The sequence below is a fragment of the Nasonia vitripennis genome, chromosome 4 (assembly GCF_009193385.2).
Source record: "Nasonia vitripennis strain AsymCx chromosome 4, Nvit_psr_1.1, whole genome shotgun sequence".
NCBI lineage: Eukaryota > Metazoa > Arthropoda > Insecta > Hymenoptera > Pteromalidae > Nasonia > Nasonia vitripennis.
Window position 1 is genome coordinate 18830815 of NC_045760.1, and position 19512 is coordinate 18850326.

General features: G+C 42.4%; 1 protein-coding gene across 2 annotated transcripts; it reads right to left on the reverse strand.

The window, feature by feature from the left end:
* Positions 1–648: 648 nt before the first annotated feature.
* On the reverse strand, positions 649–16281 carry LOC100121618 (major facilitator superfamily domain-containing protein 6). 2 transcript variants are annotated; one of them, XM_032598987.1, is made up of 12 exons: positions 16061–16281; positions 6762–7009; positions 6519–6673; positions 5671–5860; positions 5437–5578; positions 5155–5358; positions 4717–5068; positions 4334–4514; positions 4009–4172; positions 2437–2640; positions 2184–2351; positions 649–2105 (listed from the first exon to the last, which is right to left on the reverse strand). In XM_032598987.1, the coding sequence occupies exons 4-12, from the start codon at positions 5736–5738 to the stop codon at positions 1609–1611; spliced, it is 1980 nt and encodes a 659-aa protein (XP_032454878.1). In that variant the 5' UTR covers positions 5739–5860; positions 6519–6673; positions 6762–7009; positions 16061–16281; the 3' UTR covers positions 649–1608. The 2 variants fall into 2 exon arrangements, with proteins under 2 accessions (XP_032454878.1, XP_016840927.1); XM_016985438.3 differs by having other exon boundaries at positions 5671–5888.
* Positions 16282–19512: the final 3231 nt, after the last annotated feature.

The following is a 19512-nucleotide window of genomic DNA, read 5'->3' on the forward strand; positions in this document are numbered from 1 at the left end:
GGCGCCTGCGCCCTGAAATGACGCGTGTGTGGCTCCCGCTGCGTGTATACCTATATAAGAGGGTCAGGTGCATCGGCGGCGGCAGCAGCAGCAGCGCGAGTGGGTGGCGGCGGCGGTGGCGGTGCTGACGGCGTCACGCGACCCGCTCCGACGACGGGGCTAACGCGTTTGGGGCTTTGGTCGTTAGCGTTACGCTGTTTTGTGGATTGTACATAGGCTGACGATCGGAGCTTTGCAGCTTTGATGGGGAAAGTGCGCAAGCTCTCAATCGCCGACTGATCCGAGAAGCTTTTATTGCACAAAATTACCAAACGATCGTGTCGATATGCTTAACTGATACACCGATATACGTGTATTCGTCGAGATATTGCAACAAGCAGTTGCCTCGAATCCATCGACATTTTCAGTCCCTTGATGTAACGCAGATCTGCGTAGAAAACGGCGGGTTTTCCGCGACACGTAATGCCATCTGTACGAGGCGCATTTACTTAATGGATGGAAGAGGATCGCGCCAAGAGCTCGCGAGAAAAGCGGCTCGGAGGATCACTTTATACACCGCGCACAAAATAGAAGACGGCATCACGGATATAAGAGCTTTGTACACCCCGTAATCACATCCATTACAATCACGATTCCAATTCGCATACATTTTTTTTTATTTTCAAACGTTTTTAAAACTCCTCTTTATTATACTTTCAAACAAAATAACGATTTACAGTTGGGTACACGGAGTACACTTAATAAATAACGTTACACACGTGCGAAAATCGCGACGCTATAAACATCTTTTCATTTTTATCACTGCGTCGTCGTAACACTTATACTTGGTCGTATGAAATCTCTTCCTAGAACGTTATGCATAGGAACAATAAAATCGAATTTACTTATCGTAACGGGATGAATCCCCCTTGTTTTGTATGCTTTATCAGCATGAAAACAAACGTGTGGTTCTGCGAGTTTGCGTCAATAAAATTACACCATTGCGTTGCAGCTTGTAAAAGAGTTTACTCGAATATAGACTTGCTAAATTACAAAGTGGGGAGTAATGAATCGATTCTCGAATTCGCATACACCACAAATAGACAAGATCAAGCGCAACGCCGCAACTATACTGTGCTTTCGCATACAAAACTGATAATAACAGATCTGAAACTATGTATGCACTTTTGTAAGGGGATCAACGGATAACAAATTACTATAGCTGTCTAAGTATCACTTGAAAAGCTTGGTTTCTTTTACAATCTCTCTATAAACCTGTATCGCGTAAAAAATCTATGTTGTCCACGCGCAGGTGACGTTCGTCCACTTAATATCTTTTGTAACGCACTCGTATGAATCACCTCTACTCAACAAACGTCTCGTTTCGGCAACATTCTGTACAAAACTTAGCTACAGGTTCGAGCTACTTCATGAAATACTGCGGCATCACTGTCGGAGTTCCTTTGAGAAATCCTCGGTCACGTACTTTGCAGAATCCGCAAGCGGCATTAATAAGCGCGTGTATAGTCATCGATGAGAGCTCCGCACACTGCAGCAGGTAGGCGAGTATTCGAACTGGATTGTCGTCGGCACTCAAGTACGAAGCACAAAAGCAGCAATGGTCCGCTCTCACTTCTTCGACCTGGGCTCCTCCTCGACCGTGACGCTGTGCTTCTTCTCTGCGTGATCGTCGGTCTCGAAGGCGGGGTTGACCGAACCATTGGCTTGATGCCTCTGCCTGACCTGGTTCTCCTCGGCGACCTCGTTCGAAGCCTCTATCTCCTCCAGGACGCTGTCGACGATATCGAGGTTCTTGGCGTTGTTCACGGCCTCGATGTCGTCGATAATGTAGGGTCCGTTGCTCTCCTGCTCGTGCGCGATCTTCTCCTTGTCGGGCTTGCTCTTCTCGAGGTCGGCGACTGGCTGAACGCTCACCACCGGAATCTTCGGCTTCTTCTTCACGATGTCGTTGCCCTCGACCTGGGGCTGCTTCGACAGGTAGAGCAGGTTGAAGAAGAAGTAGATCAAACCGACCACGAGACTCACCACCGAGAAGATCTGGTAGGTGGGGCGCGTGCCGAAGGCCTTCATCAGGTAGCCACCGATCAGGCTTCCCGAGCCTTTACCTGAGGTTGAGATTATCAATCGTTAGCTCGACTCGGGGACGTTTAACGGCCCAGGACTCGAAATTATAATGTACTTACCGACTCCGTAGTAGAGTCCTCCGAGTAATCCCTGAATCGAGCTGTCGGTCGTCGTGGTCGAGAGCTTGGCGGCGTACGTCACAGCCGCGGTGAAAGCCAGAGAGGACGTCACGGACTCGAGCGCTTCGAAGATCAGGCACAGCCAGGGATTGTAAATTAACGAGTATCCTGGAAACGTCGCGTTCGCGATTAAAACAATATTGGCGGCTCCCATATCAGGATCGAAATGTATTGGAATGTATGGAACTCTCACCCAGAAGCCTAACGGAGTAGAAGACGAAGCCAATGAAGAGCACGTTGGCGTGGCCTATTCTACTTATTATCGGGCCGGACAGGACTAGCAGGGGAATGCCTGCTATTCCGCCCACGGTTATGGTGATTCCCATGAGAGACCTCGAGGCGCCGAGATCCTCCAGCAGCCAGAAGAGGAAAGACTCGATGTAGCCCCAGACGGTTCCTGAAAGTGGCATTGTTTTACGTGATCATCCATTTCACTTCCCACTCATTTTGCTATGAGGAATGTTAACATGCAAGCTCATCCCAAAGGGCGTCTTGGTTCCCAGCCCTAAACCCATGTTAAATGTGTGTGTGTGTATATATATATATATATATATATATATATATATATATATATGTGTGTGTGTGTGTATGTGTGTGTGTGTATCACGTGACCTAACTCACACATGCAAGAGCGTGTCCGTGAGCATATATATAGATATACATTTAACACAAATTTGGGGCTGGGAACCAAGACGCCCTCTGGGCTCAGCTTGCATGTTAACATTCCTAATTGCACATTTGTTTCCAACCACGTTCAAACGATTTTCAAAAACTCTTTAAAAATCGAGGCTGCAGAAATTATGAGGTCGATAAAGCAAATTCTTTCAACTTGACTATAAAATAGATCAGTATAAGAGATATGTTTGTAACTTTTTTTAAGAGGAGGTAAAAATTTTACAGCAGAATATAATTCGCAAACTATTCACCGTTCCTGGAAATATCTGTCTGATCTATTCTATTTTGTATTGTACCGCACAGATGTAAACATTAAATGAATAATTAATAATGGATCCCAAATGGATTTTCTTTTTGGATTCCGATTCATTTTTATATTCCACGATGGCGCTGTAAACATTGCCAGGTAAACACAGCCACGAACACAGCTTCCTCTATAAAAACCTATATGTATACACACGAACGAGACGAACGAAAAGCCCGAGTACGCCGAAATCTCTAAATTCAATTCACGGAACTTGGGTGGCGCATCGCATTCCTAGCGGCGCTCGCGCAGCGATGCACACGAACGCGGGGCCGGAAGTTACATAAGCCGAGTATTCGCTCGCTCGATCCTCGCTCTTCCGGGTGCCTTCGCCATTGACATTCGCTGTTCGCTCGCTCGCTCGGGACGTGTATCTATATTTCAGAGAGAGAGAGAGAGAGAGAGAGAGAGAGAGAGAGAGAGAGAGAGAGAGAGAGAGAGAGAGAGAGAGAGAGAGAGAGAGAGAGAGAGAGAGAGAGAGTAAACGGAATGTGGCGCTGTGTTTGACCTTTTTTCGCTTGTTAGTACTACAATCTCGGAGCTGTGGTGTTTAGTATAGACCGATAACGAGGAATTATGCGGTCGTGTGTACACATAGCTGGATGGAGTCGTGGTGGGAGTCGAGAGGAAAATCGATTTAGCTCGTTGTGGCTTGCTATATGTACAGAGTTCGGTGCAATAATGATCGGGGGATATAGCAGGGTCGTTATTTTCTGCGATCCTCGGCTTGTGCTGTCTAACAAGATTACCAGGTATATATCTCAACGGAAAAGCATTTATACATACCGAGTGTGAAGCAGGCCAGGAGCAGAGCCACGACCTCGATGTTCTTCAAGACCGAAACAACGTCGCTGACAACGTTGGTGGCAGGTGCCTTGAATTCCAGATTTATCAGCAGCATGAGGACGCCCGAGAAAATCTTCAGCGTAGCGTAGAGATAGAACGCCGGCCTGAAGAACAAAGAAGTAACTGCGTCAGTGCGCGATGCAATTTCATGTATGCATTCCGCTGATGAGCATTAAAACAAGGATGTAGTTCGCGAGTGTTATTTTTCATTCGAAACTCTGAAAATCGAAACGGAACGATGATGGTGTAAGATGAAAATACCAACCTGAAATCCGCGTATCCTTTACCACGGCTGGCGTAGTCGATCAGTAGTCCAGACAGCGGCGAAGAGATCATGCCACCGATACTGCCGTAGATCCTCTGAAGACCGTAATCCGCCTTCTGCTCGCGCAGAATTGCGATAACCGCACCCTCGAACATCGCGAAAGCCGTGCCTCCGATCATTCCTGAAATTGTTTCCGATTTTTATCTCGATATCAATTATTTCGAGCAAGAGCGGTATAACACGGATTTTCCGTATAGGCTGTACGTTACGAGACTTAAATTAATTTAAGAACAAGAGAATCTCTTCTCCCGTCATTCTTGAACTGTAGTTAAACTATATAGAGGAAAAATCATACGATCAGCATCGTCGGGAGCAAAGCTTACCGATGAAAACTCGAATCGTCAGATACGCCCAGAACGTCAGCCTGATATTGTACTCGATCTGCATCTTGTCGTTCGTGCAGATATCCTTCCTCGGCGCGGTGAGGATGCAGGTCCGCGTGCAGCCGTCCAGTGTGACCACGTCGTAGACCTCTTCGGTCGTAGAGTTCGAGAGGTAGACCATGGCGTTTACCTGCTCGGCATCTGGCTCGATCGAGCACTTGGCCGAGGAGTTGCCCACGCCGGGCCAGTCGATACTCTGCGCTAGATAGCGACGCAACTTGTCCGCGACATCCGTCTCCGACTGCTTCAGAGCTTTCAGGGATGTAGCAAACGTCAGTCTCTCGCCCTTGATCTGTGTTTTACGAAGACAAAAAGGAATGTCTATTTAGCAAAAAATTTTCCTTACATTGTTTGCACCATATAACCGGAGAAACTCACGATCATTTGGAACGGCAAAGAGCCGAATCCGCAGGTGGTGAAATTGTCCTCCGAAGCCTGCTTGTTGCAGTATAAGTTGAAAAGTTGCGGATTGTTCGCCGGGAAGAACAGAGCGTTGTTCGAGAGCTTTCGAATGGCTATCTTGTAGTAGGCCATGTTCTTCAGCTTCCGGCTCTCCTTCGCGTCCTCGGGAACCTTCATTTTCTAAACAATGAAAAAGACAGTATAAGATCATACTTTTCGCCGAATCAGGCATCGCAATAAAAACGCCTGAATATTCACCTCCGGCATATCGCTCTCCGATATACTGTACGCGTGGGTCATGCTCGTCAACGTTTTCGGGTCGAAGACGTTCAACGCGTAGCCTTTAGACATCAGCAAAGCATTCTGATCGCTGCTGTTCGCATTGAACGGACACGAGTACCTGCAAGATTCGTTTAAGAAACGCCATTATTCGTGATACACGTAATTCAAGGGAATAAAAATTAATATTATATATAGGATTGAGAGAGTCACCCGCAGCTCCGCAGCGTTGCGTCGATCCGGGGGTCGAGTAACGTCTCGCAGTAGTGATCCTGGTTCATCCCGTAAATTAGGTCATCGCCGCCAGCAGTCGGGCAACTGGCACTGAGCACAACGTTGTCTGGAAAGCTGACGGTTATCCGACCCACCGGCACCAGGAGCAACAGTAGGGCTGCTGCTCCTCCTAATGCCGAGAATATTGATAGTAATATCTGTAAAAATATGTGTATAGAGTTATACGTTTAAATTAAATTAATAACAATCGCGCATTAAAAAGAGTCCAGCATCGAACTTCCAAACAACGAATAGCTCGCATATCCACGCTAAAATACAACAAAAACTCGTGGTTAAATCATAACAACGTGGTGCACAATGCATCGTCGTGTACGCGTATTTTAACGAGCATCACGTGTATAAAAGCATAGTGCGAGAGACGGTGTAACGCGACACGACGATGTCGAGTGACTGCCTGGCTGCACCTGCCTCGTTATACACCTATCTCTTTTGCCATTGTATAATTTAACGAAAAACAGTAGAAAGCTACATTGACAATACTAGCTATTACAATTGTAATTGGCTTGTGCAATATTTTATTTTATTTTCATCAGCTGCGATTCAAAATGCGCGCCTTTCGCAGCTTTGAACCGACGTGACTCTGTTATCCATCGCCAGCAGAAGTAATTCTAACCAGGATTCGAAACGCTACACTTCGCAGCGAGCGCAAGAAGCTACTTATAATTTCTTTTAAACTTGATGGCTCGTATATCATAATTATATTATATGCGCGATTTCAAGATAGATCGAGAGATCACAACTTCGCTAATTCCGAGCACGCAACTCACCTTAAAATTCCCTATTCGATCGGCCAGTAAACCAGCTACCGGAGGCATTATTATAGCGACGAACGGAGTGATCGCGCTCATGATAGCGGTCTCCTCGACGTTAATTCCCAGCTCTCTCATGTGTATCGTCAGGTACGGATAGAGTATGTACAGCGCTGAAATAATGAGAAAAAAGAGATGTACACCTATGTGAGCGATTATAACCGCATCGCGGTTTTTACATACATATACAGCTATACTTACTGGATGTTTGAACGAAGAATATGACCTTGAGCGGTATAAGCTTCTTTTGTCTGGCATCCTTGATGATCCTCCGGAAGAAGCTCTTGAGCAGCATCATCTTGACTGTTTTCCCGTTCGCTTCGGCGCATGCGAAAAATCAAGCCAACGCTGTGAGTAGTCCCCCTTTTCTCGCTCTGACTCTGTCTCCTTTTCTGCACGATTCGCTTGTATTACCTGCTCCTGCAGATCATCTTCCTATGTTCTGGTATCTGAAAATACATAAGAATGCTTATAACATGCGAGTTTTTGCTGACTCTAAAGTTGGACTTCAAAGTCAGATAGATTAGTCAATATAACTTGCGACACGAAAAATACTTTTTATGGAATTAAGTATACTTTTTAGCAGATGCTTGATGCGCTAAATACGATTGCAGTTCACATCGATACCTCATGTATATATAGCTAAAGCAATAATTCATTAAAATTTTTTATATCACTGGGTGGCATAAATCCGCATCTATGACACGCCTATCCGTGGCATAAATAGTCCATTATTGCACCGTGCAGTAAGCGCCCGAGCGTAGCGAGGACAGGGACAGGAAAAGGACTGTTTCGGCCACGGATAGGAGTGACAGTGAATTTATGCTAGACAGTGCTATAAAATAGCGTACGATACTCGTGGCATAAATAGTCCGATACGGCACGGCACGGCGTTTAGCTCCCTCGCTACGTTCGGGTGCTAATACACGCCATGCCGTAATGGACTATTTATGCCACTTGTATCGTAATATACTATTATATATTATATAAGTTTTAAAGACTATGTTTGGAAAATGAAAAAATAGTGTTAGCCAAAACGCGGTAAAAAACTATTTTCAAATGAGGAATTCTAGGGGGAAAATGCATATCTTTGACCTTATAAACGGCGAAAATATGCAGGGATTATCAATTCTTAATTCTACAAGTAAAAGACAAAAAAATTATAAAATTTTGCTGTTGAACAGTGGGCATGTTTTTAGTAAAAGATCTAAATTTTTTTCTTATAGAATTCCTAGATATATTTTTTTTTGAGACAATTGCATCAAGATAATCATTATTATTTTATTTAAATTGTGTTAGTTACTTCAGATAAAGTTCAAGCAAACATAATAAGTTATTGGATCGATTAATTATAATGGTTTGAAGGAAGCGATGACATGCCAATGAATTGGCAGCAGAGTATTATGAATCAGAAATAAGTCCTGTTACTCTGACCTATTGATCAAATTCTTCACACTCGCTATACATATGTTATATACTTTTATAACACACATCGAATCGACCGAATTCTTTTATCGTATCTCAACACTTTCTATATACTATAATCTGTATAACTGGAGATTTAAAAATGTATTACTCGCATATCTCACGATACACATACAATTTTAGTATAATCTTATGCGAGTACCTATAATCAGCACTATGAAAAAAATTGACAATGATATCACACGTCCGCTAATTTCACACGATTGCACCGGCAGAAATAAAACTATAAAACAAATTGTGTCTAAAGATTCCAAACAAACTTTTAACCTACATCCACGAATTTAGCACTAAAGGCACAACACTGTATGTATATAGAGTAAGTATATGCGACTCATGCCTCACGAAGTCACTTTCTTCAACTGAAAGCGGGCAGCCTACTACTTCTCTTATTCGAACGCGGCTCGTCTCCTCTTTTTACCGTGGAGACCTCTGGAGTTCCGGAGATAGAGATGCGCGCTTTTCTTTATCTCCTCGACTCAATTGTTCTCTCGCGTGTGTAGCCCATTAGGAAAGATTAGGCGAGTTTGGCGGTGAACAGATGCTTTTGTGCAAGGGACGATGACTCGCGAACAAAATCTATTGAGTAATTTTAAGAGGCTTCGATGAGTCTGCACGTGAACATAGAAATTTCCAGAGGTGCGAGGAGTCTCGAGGATTTTGTGTCAACGATTACGCACGTCCGAGGCATAAGCACGTGAAAGTTTGCAAACATTTTGAAATTGTTATGATTTACGAATGAAAATTTTGCGACAAATGCAAATGGTGTATAATAATAACAATCGCGCGATGATTCATCCTGCATCAATGGAAAGATCATTTATGATTATAATTATAAGCATAACCTCCGTTCGCATTGAATCGCGATAAGAAAGCGGCCATTGGCAATCATAAATAAGCTAAATTTATACTCCTTGTTCGCGGTTTTCTCGTCGTTACTCCCAGCAACTATCGAATTCCTTCAACGTGTAGCGATAGCATGCGTCGCGGCAAAATTTTACAATATAGCCGCTCATCCTTTGGCCTCGCACAGCTGTCACATGGCTAAATAAATAAACAACGCGAATAAGCCGTGTCCCGCATGCGTGAGCGGGTCCTTAGGTAAAAGGCCGCGACCCTGATGGTGCCGCGAAAAAAATTCGTATACGCAAGGAGAGAGTGCGCGAGGCTAATATCAATAATCTTTCATTTCATGATAGTGTATCGATTCTCTGCCAATTCGACTAAAATTTGATTTTTGTAAAGTTTTTTAAAGCCCACAGTTCACTGTGATGCGGTTACGTGAGTCGAATACTCCATTTGTTTCATTCGAATTCATCAATTGTCAAACCAGTCGCGTCATACCTGCGTCAAACTCGAAAAAAATAACTGATGCATATATAATGCCCTGTCCCTGCATGTGTATATATAAAGACAATAGAAAATATATAATAATAAATCGCCATTGCGCAATGTTCTGCTCGCGGCGCATAACGATGATACGTAAATGGCGCGTCGTGCTCATTGCCCATGACACTAAAATTGCCAAACAGTCCTTTCGGGATGTGCCCACCTAGAGCGCAGAACAATGTCTCTTCGCGAGCAAATTGTGTAATTACACGAGCAGAGCGAAGAGACGAGGACTTTACGAGCTGTAAAAATTGTATGAGTTACGCTCATTTCTCGAGAAGGAAAAGCGTCACCCGCTGCTACTTTGAATTATCTCGAGACAAATCGAACTTGCCGAGGAAAAACAAAGGAAAACCGAAATCGCTCTCGGAGATAATAATATGCCTGTGTACAGCAGCGAAGCGTCTCGCCGATAAAGTCAGAAGTGGAAAAGAACGTCTCCCATGCGAGCATAACGGTTTGAAATTTGAATAAAGATCGGCATCACGAACGCAATTGTAAATAATTGCCGTGGTTATTATCAATCAAAGCAGCTGTAGGTGTCGCTGCGGGATGCGATTCACGCGGCTTATCGCGCTAAGCATCGACGCGGGAATGCGAAAATTATTGTCGCGCTTTTCATGTTTTACAGCCCGTAGATGGCTAATTATCCTGGAAATTGATGCATGGAGAGCAGGCCTTGAACCGCGATAGCATTTTAAATGGAACTCAAGTACTCTCTTCCTGAAATTTTCTGCGCGCGGAACGGTATGTTTTTAATTTCGAGAGTATACGACGATTATTCATGCGAGCATCATAAACAATGTTTTTAGGACGATGAAAAAATGTTTACTGTGCGTTTTCTACTCGTCGATTCTCAAAGTGTGTAAAAAATTTACTGCCGTGATTACCGGTGTAACTTACAGCTAAGCATGGTCCATTAGCTGATGCGAATCATGGAGATTTTAACATACGTCCACTTTCTTGACACCGAGAAATCGACATGTCAACGATTTTCTGTGATGCAACGGCTGCATGAGGGTGATTTGCACATCCGCATTTGATTGTCCACATTTGATCATCACGCGAGCGTTGTTAATTATTAATAAACGTTTTCACTCAAATTGTGTTCTTCAAATTGCAACCACTATTAACGATCGTATTACTTGATAAGCCAATAAAGTGCAATGTTAGATCGACTGCAATAGTGGAGTGACTTTCATATTTTACAATTATCTCGAAAACAATGAACAAGTGGTTTTTCAAATATAACAACACTATTCATACTTCCGCCTATTAATACTGAAAACCGAGGCGAAAGTTGTCCTGGTGGAAATTAATTTCGCTTTAAAGCTAGCTTGACTAGGATATAGTCCGAATATTTATTTGAATTGCTTTGATGGATAGTGTAACGACTACTTTTTACAATAGATACATTTATACTGCACATATGAAAGCCAAGGTCTCGATAATGGTCATATCGGATTCCCGCAGCTTCAATGATTGTATCCTCCATGCAGATCTGTATACGGTTGTAATAGGAGATTGTTGTATGACTATACTTATATTGTAATCCCAGAACCCATTTACAACTACATAATAATGCTCATTTATAAATCCAGGAAATTCCAAGGAATTTTGGGATTCTTTTTCTCTCGTAATCCGTATTGAAAAAACAGAAAATCACACCGTTGACATAAACTCTAACGGATTCGAGTTGAAACCCTAAAATTTAATTAAACGTTGATTTATACACCAATGTCGATTGTCCCATGTACAAATTCTTTTGCGATTGGCTTAGACTACAATATGACCGCCAGATTCTACACATTTGTTTTGCTATATAATTATACTTTTGAAACTACTTCTTAACTCAGCTACATTTAATAAACAGACTTGAACACAGTGTCTGACGTTTCGAATTTCATTTGGCTCAGTTTTAGTAGCGTATATGATAAATAAAACTTTTTGTAAAAAAATTACCAATAACCATTGTTCGAAACATCAACTTTGGCAGATTTGAATAACAAGAGGAAATTTTTCGTTTGTTTAGCGTCTCTGTAGGTACATAACAATAGAATTCAATTAAATAAAAAATCTTCACGCCACAATGTTGAGATTTGTTATGTAGACACCGAAAAAAAATTTACCCCTCATTTAGAAACTTAAAATAATGGAAAATAATTTAATTAAACATTGATTTATACACCAGTGTCGATTATCACGCTTGATTGTAAAAAATTTATCGCTGAAATGCACTTATGCGGTAACCTGTAATTTGTTGAATAGTAAGCTATTGTATGCGGATAACAACGTTTCACGGCATTTGACTACGCGCACAAAATTGATTGAGAAAAAAAAATGAAAAGTCATTGAATAGGTCGACATAGATCAAGCTGTTTTAGCAGAAATTTAGCAAGTTATTTTCGGTTAAACTTCTGATGAACTGTTGATTTATTCGAATCAAAAATAATTATTCAAGAGTCGATTATTATTTATACGTCGTTATTTCTATTTAAATTCGCCCCCGCAATGTACACTTAATGAAATGAGGATCCGTTTATGAATTAATTCATCTTTATTGCGTGTGGAACGATTAATCTTGAAAATGTTGATACAGCTTGTTAACATATATAAAACTTTGTAAAAGACCATACATAGAAACAAATTGGCAGCTGTAGTTTTCCAGCAATCAGTAAAGCCCAATATTCTTTGAAACAAAACTATATACGTGCGAGTCTTTGTACACCGATTTACAGTTAAATATCTGCGAGAAAAAACCCTCTGAAAACCGTTAGCTCTTTGATCGAATACTAACGTTTCTCCTGCGCACTTCCCGATTAATAAGGCACGGTAGTATAGGAATGTTTCGCGTACCCGGCGTATTATCGGCGTCAAAGTCAGCTCGGAAAATCGGAAAATTCAATCCAAGTAGCTATAGCGTTTCCGTAATAATACAGAAACTTTAATCGCGCAGCGCAACTTCTTACGACTTCAAAAGCCTCTCATAACATATATAACCCAGACTTTTTTGTTGGTACTCGCGAGAGGCGCGCGCGCAATCCAGCGTCATTACGCGGTGAAATTGCAATCCACCTCTAGAATTACCGCGAACCTACAGTCCTAATCGCAGAATTAAGCAATCGCAGATTGACTGTCTGGCAGGTTCAAATTAAAACTGTATCCAGTGCGTTTCAAGCCGTCATCCGTCGAGAGGAGGGAGAAAAAACATAGAAGAAGCCCCAATAACGCATTACAGCGCATAGACCAGTGCATTAATGAGGGGTAAAATAAAGCTATAAGGAGACGTGGCCCGAGAAGAAAAGGAAGCACAACAAAGATCGTCGCGCGCTCTTGCCGTCTCGTCTTGCTCGCGTTGCGTCAAACGTAATCGGATAAACTGGATAATTGGACGGCTACTTGAGCATCGCGCGCGCATACGCGCAGAGAAGAAGCGGCGCGGGCGGAGAACCAGCACTCTTCGAAGCCACCGAACCTCCTCCGCCTGGCGATTATCTTTTCTCTTATACTCGAACGCGATGATAGTTCTGTTTGCGATCATGACTTTTCGGACTCGCGAGGCACGTGCGGCATGACTTTTCTTCGTCTTGCAATTATGTAATGATAATAAATATCGTGTATCTATCGAGCTTGTCGGTACGAAAATTGTTTCATCAATCGCGAGGGGCGAGTCCGTCTGCTGGGCCTTGTTTTCGTCGTGCAGCTGATTTACGTAACACAGTAGGTTCTTTTTTTCGCTGTCGTTAATTTTTACGGGCTCATTGCGCCAGTTCGCGATTTGTTGTATAATATAATAATTTAATGCAGTGATCGTAAAATACGCGATCTACAGGTCCCTCTGAACAGTCTTGCGACTTTACGAATCGAAATGCGAGCCCAGAGCGGCTAGACGAAACCGCTTCCTCGAATTTTCCAAAGGCGGAAGATCGGAATCTCCGACGAGAACAACGGATCGAGCGGCGATCCTCGGCGAGCGACAAAAGTCAAAACCCGTCATTATTCGGGAAAACGAGGCTGGCCACGATGTAATCGCGCGGAAATGCGACGGCGCGCGACGGATACAGCTCTTCTGTGTGCATACATCCGTACACGCAGGGTGACGTTCGCGAGCTGTATGTGGGCATTATGTGTCGTGCACCTCGATGGCGTAATACGTGTCAGCGGCGGCGCCTTTTCTGCATGCAACGCGGCTATACGTGTCTAATTCCCGCTTGATTTACGATGGCAGACACATTGTGGAGACACGCGTCGAAGGAAGAGTTATGCACACCTGCTGCTGCTGCTGCTGCTGCTGTTGCTGCTCGGAAAGACGATAAATTTCGGAGGAGGCTGTTTGCGAAAGTTATATATTTCTATATTTTTCTAATACGCTAAACGTCTGATGATGAACTCGGTGAACTGGAAACAACTTCAACCTGGTGTTTATTTACGAGACTTTGCCTGCAATTATTGCGATCGATATAGATATTGGCTTGTGCAATCGTTACGTCTTTTTTCAGTCGGTTTTTCAGGATGTCTATGCAGCGCTTATTTTATTTGGCAAAAAAAATTATCGTAACTTCGTTATTCAATATCGCAGTGAATCGTCCCGCGCGATGACTAAACGAGCTTTTCTCTGCGTGCATCAGAATATGCCAGCTGTTCAATTATTATCTATGGATTAGTCATGCGGGACAATCTGTAAACGAGACAATAGGATCGACACTGTTGTCTCATTTCCAGATTGTGCATTTACTCTTGGAAGTGTTTGTTTACGTATAGGAAGTGCTTGAGCCTTTAGGTTTGAGATCGAGTGCAATTTTCTGTGTCACTCCGGAAAACCTAAAATTTGTTTTCGAGCAAAAATACGGATCGCAATCCGTCCATCAAGCTTCGGAATGATTGGTAGATTGCTCCACTCGAAAAACATTTTCACGCGCATGCAACGTCTCTCGGGCCTAATGCCATAGTATGACTGAAAGAGTGTTTTATGATAACCAACATTTTTCCCGGCCGGTTTTCACCAGGCAAACACGCGAGTCTCCGCGTACAAATAACCCCTTGATAATTATATCACCGTTCATAAAAGAGCAACGCTTCTCTTGAAGCTGACAGTACGAACCCCCGAAAGGTCTGCGCAGGCGCGCGGTCATCAAGCCATCAACATGTCTCAATCGCAAAACAAAGGGACAATCGAGACAAGGCCGCCCAAGCCCATCGCAGCCCAAAACGTCCCCGCGCGCGAGTCGAAAAATCGTGTCAAGTGCGTCTTGCTCGCCGACGACTACGTCTTACGCGGTCCTGCTGGGCTTCCATTACATATCCCGCCGGCTACCTCGTGTCTCAACTGGATATATAGTATAGGAGATTTACGCTCCTTCCCCGCGGCGGCTAGCACGCTGGCCGGAATTGTATAATCGCGGCGAATGTAGACGTCGTATGACTGCAGGCACCGCACACGCTTTTCCGTTCTTATTCGCACCGAGGCCGATCTTATCACCGCTCTGCGCCGCGACGGCCGAGAGCAAGACGCGGAGTCCGAATTTTTTTATTGGGCTGCTGTTTTTTTTTATTTTTGGACTACCGCTAACTCGCAGGCAATTTGTATGAGCTTTATATATTCATTGCGAAAATTTTTCGAATGATGATTCAAAAATAATATGATACATGGCGATTCGAAAGATCCACACAGTATTTATACTTATTACGCACTAAACGTTCAAATATTGTTATTCTGCTGAAAGCTATTTCATTGCAATCGGCGACCCATGCATTTTTTATTGATCGTAAAAGTGCAGTAATGTTGTTAACCAAAATAGAACTTATATCGTAAAATTTATGGAAAGCTTGAAACAATACGTTTTAGAACAATTGTTATTCAAAACCATAAATCAACATAGTGGGTGGGTTGCGAAAACTATAAAAGGTAAATTTATACTTGAAACAGTTTTTCAATCAGTTGAATTTTCGTCTTTATAATTGAAAATTTGAATATAAAATGCAACGAGAAAGTTTGCATTACAAAAGGTGAAAGGAAATCAAAGTTGCTTACTTTGGCCTTCATTTAATACAGTGAATACATATGTACGATTGTATGAGTTATTGAGCAATACGAATCATCTTATACTTTGAATCTTTTTTTTTATAAATCGTCTCACAATGTCTATTTGTCCAACCTAATCGTAATGTAAAATTGTTGAAAACGATTCGAACAACAATTGGATTGTCTACTTGGTAAAAATCAAAAGATTTTAATTAAAAGTCCCATGCGAGTTGTCAGCGCTATATGCCAATCCCTTCCTATGCAGATTAGATTATGATATATTCTATTTCTATTGAGCACAAGTCTGCACAGAAAAAATTTTAGAACTACTTGTGTTATTGCTCCAAAAATTATCGGCCATATGGTATGTAACAAGCGAATTTCTTGAAAAAAAAGAATATCCGCTGCAAAACTAAGAAGTAATATCCCAGTATAAGAGACTTTCAAACGGGACATTGGAGCGCTTCGATCGATCATTCTCTATCATCAATTAAAATCGGTAAATATTCCACGTCAAAGGCAAATTTTTCAATCGCTTCAACTTCCGTTAGGGTAATGGCATCAGGGCGGAATCCTGAGAAAACAATTTCAAAGAATGCCCACCTACCTGATGGAATAAGCCGCTATACCCGCCGAAACGAATGAATTTCAAAACTGCAATGCCTCAACCTGCAAAATCAATCCTCGATCGGCCGTTCACTTGTCACTCCCGCAAAACAAAACTAGCCGAATAATGAAGTGCACCAAGAAAATCCCGAGTGAGAGAAAAGAACAGACCCGCGCAGGTCGGAGTCGAGCCCGCAACTACCTCTCGCGTTTCGAACTCTGGCGCGGCGGCGGCAGCGGCGGCTTTTCCGCGGCGCTCGTGTCACGCGTGTATTATTGTACACCACTCGGTCCCGCCGGTTCTCTTTATCCGTGCGAAAAATCGCCTCGAGAGACTCCGCTGCTGTACTCATCGCTCGCTCGATTACAACGTGTATTACTTGTACGCGGTGGATGTGTGCGCGGCGGCTTTTCGGAACAGGTTGAATGCTAACGAACGACCATTATAAAAATAGGATGATCGCTCGTGCTCGCTGTTGACAATTTTTATCGTCGCATACAGCCGCGGCCGCATGACGACGGCGGTTTTTAATTAAGTAATGGCCGGTTTTTCAGCGAACGGTCCCGATGCCTCGTAATGCGTAGCATCTTTCGTGCACGTGTATAGTTAATTAGTGTTTGTTCCGAAGTGACTGATGTTTTTTTTTGTAATATAGTGAGAACTGTTTTCTTCTTCGTTGATGCTACTCTCGCCGTTGCAAATCGACCCTGCGAGCGGTAATCGTTTATCGAGAAAAGCCATTCTCACGATTCGGAGATACCGATAGTAATAAGTACGTATATGTGAGCAAGCACGTATCTTCAATGAATAAATAGCGCTGGTGCGTTTTTTCGCACAGCGAAATATCGCTGAAAAAGCCCGAAAATCGAAACCGACCAAATTTCCAATCCACCCGATACTACTCTTTGGATACTATACGTGTCATTATTGTTTTTAACGGCGAGAAGACAGCCAATTTCCAGCCACGACCTGTGCAAACATGCGCGCAGAGATAACGATGCACGTAATGAAGCTCAAATGTACGGTATTGAGCGTTATTGAGGGCGAAACTTTTAAATACTCGTAAAGCTCTCGCGCGGTTTTTCTCTCGACTCTCTCTCTCTCTCTCTCTCTCTCGCTCTCTCTCTCTCTCTCTCTCTCTCTCTCTCTCTCTCTCTCTCTCTCTCTCTCTCTCTCTCTCTCTGTCTAGGTAAGGATATGCAGGTCAATTGCATCGAGATTGCCGGAGTAGTTAGTCGTAAAGGTGAAGAAAAAGGCTGTCGTTACAGTCCGCGCTCGGATTTATCGACTCCGCGGTGCGTTTCTACTCCGATTGTTTCTGCGCTCGATATATCGATATAAGTTTAAAAGCAGCGCAGCTGCCTAGCTGCCTCGAGAATATTATACTTACATCTTTTCCAAAGCGTGTATATAGTGGCTTTCCTTACGTAAGCGTCGATTTTATCAGAAACGCCATCTTTTTTAGTCGCGCTCGCATTTTGCTTCAACTGCAGCTAGCTCTTTTCCAAAATTACATAAGGCTCAACGCTTGAAATCTTCGTTGCGATTGAAAAAAATTCCATCTATACGCGCGCTAAATTAAGAAAGTAAATCTCTCTCATCAAGCGTTATTTACATTTGTTTTTGTGGACATGCCGATAAAACAATGATTCCGAAAACTCGGCAACAACAGACACTTCTCAAAGTTATAAAATCCATAATCACCTCGTAGAACGCTGCCGGCTGCTGTCACCTTCGCGCCTTCGGTGCTCGTTCTTACGGTGCTGCAAAGAAAAGTGAAACTCTCACGCCGCCGTTATTATTCCCTCGCGCGCTCACCTTTTATTGTGTTCTCGGAGGTATTTCATAGACAGCCGGCACGCGGCAGTACGACAAAAACGGTCCTGATTTTAGGCATTGTTCGATCCTGATGTCAATCCTCTCTTTTTATACAAACCGATTATAGCGAAACGCGCGAGATGCAATCTTGTTTTTAAAACATGAACATATTGAGGAAAACTCGAGATATACTGAGAAGCAGGTTTTAGTTTGCTATTCGTATAATGTAAAAAATACCATAATTAATTCAAATATATTGCGAAAGCAATCGATGAATTTGGTAATACAATGTATGTAGTTGGTCAGCCTCAAATTTTTGGAATCCAGAAAACCTCGTTTCGAGTGTGAGTCTCTATATACGACCCTGACCTGCATCAACGAGAGTCTAACATGGAGCGTCGATGAGCCTCCGCGCAATCGAAAGAATGAACGGTTGTAACTCTGGATCGCCGGGTAATTTGTCGGATTGCGCGACGATGTCAATTCTCCTGCATGTATGTACACCTGCATGTCGCGTGTCTAGTGTGTTTGCGCAAAAACATTTTTACATTTTTATCAATCAAGCTATTATAACGAGTTATAGAAATCGAAAATTCAACGTTATATTACTTTGTATTGCAATCGTAAGTTATCATACCAATGAAGCCATACTCGCTATAGCCTAATAAAACGTTACTCTCGTGTTAAACAATAAGAAGCTTTAAAAATGTTCGCCAAAATTTGTATCATAAAAAACTTTCACTTGCTTTTCGTAAACATGTCATTTGTTTTAATGACATTCGAGTTTACTGATTATAGAAGTAAATTCTATTTTATCTTCCAAATTTTAAAATCAAATATACCACTCTCTAAATCTTAAAGAGTGAGAAAAATCACTCATTGAAATGTGAGTCAAAATTGAGTCACTCTTTGCAATGCCCATAATACATCACATGTATCAATTCAAACCTGATTCGATCTGCTCAAATGTTTTAGTTTTTATTATAATTTATCATATTGCTTATTTGCAATCTGTGTTTTAACTGTTTACGTTCTTGACTTGTCTTTCATCAACACAGTCATCACTTCGTAATGTCTATAAAACTTTTGCGTATCCTCAGTCAATTGACGCAAATGTTCCGTGAACATTTTTTTCGTTGGTCAATATTCGAAAATAAAATACCACATACATATATATGTACATAATGTGTCAAATAATTCATTCCGAACAGCCACTGATCGAAATGAAACGATAATGAAAAATGACAAAATATGAAGTTTAAAAAAGTTATAAGACTGAAAGAATATTCGTACATAAAGGTATCGAGAAAAACTTTTTATTTATAAAAAGGTAGTTCGATTTACACAGAAGTATTCTACTCTGCAGCACTCGCTGCAGATCTTACGAAAATTTCACTTATCGACTGTCGATAAGCTCAACATTTTCAATAAGTACAAAATGCCTCTTTTTTAAAACACAAATCAGGATTTCACTGTTACGCGTCAATCCGGATTTGCAGTTAAGACCTAGGCATGCAGTACAGTAGTATATCTTAAATAGAGAGCGCGGATAAATGCGTGTATAACGGCGTCAATTCCAACAAAAATCAACGTCCCCGAATAATTCTGTAGAAAAACTGCTATATTCAACAAAA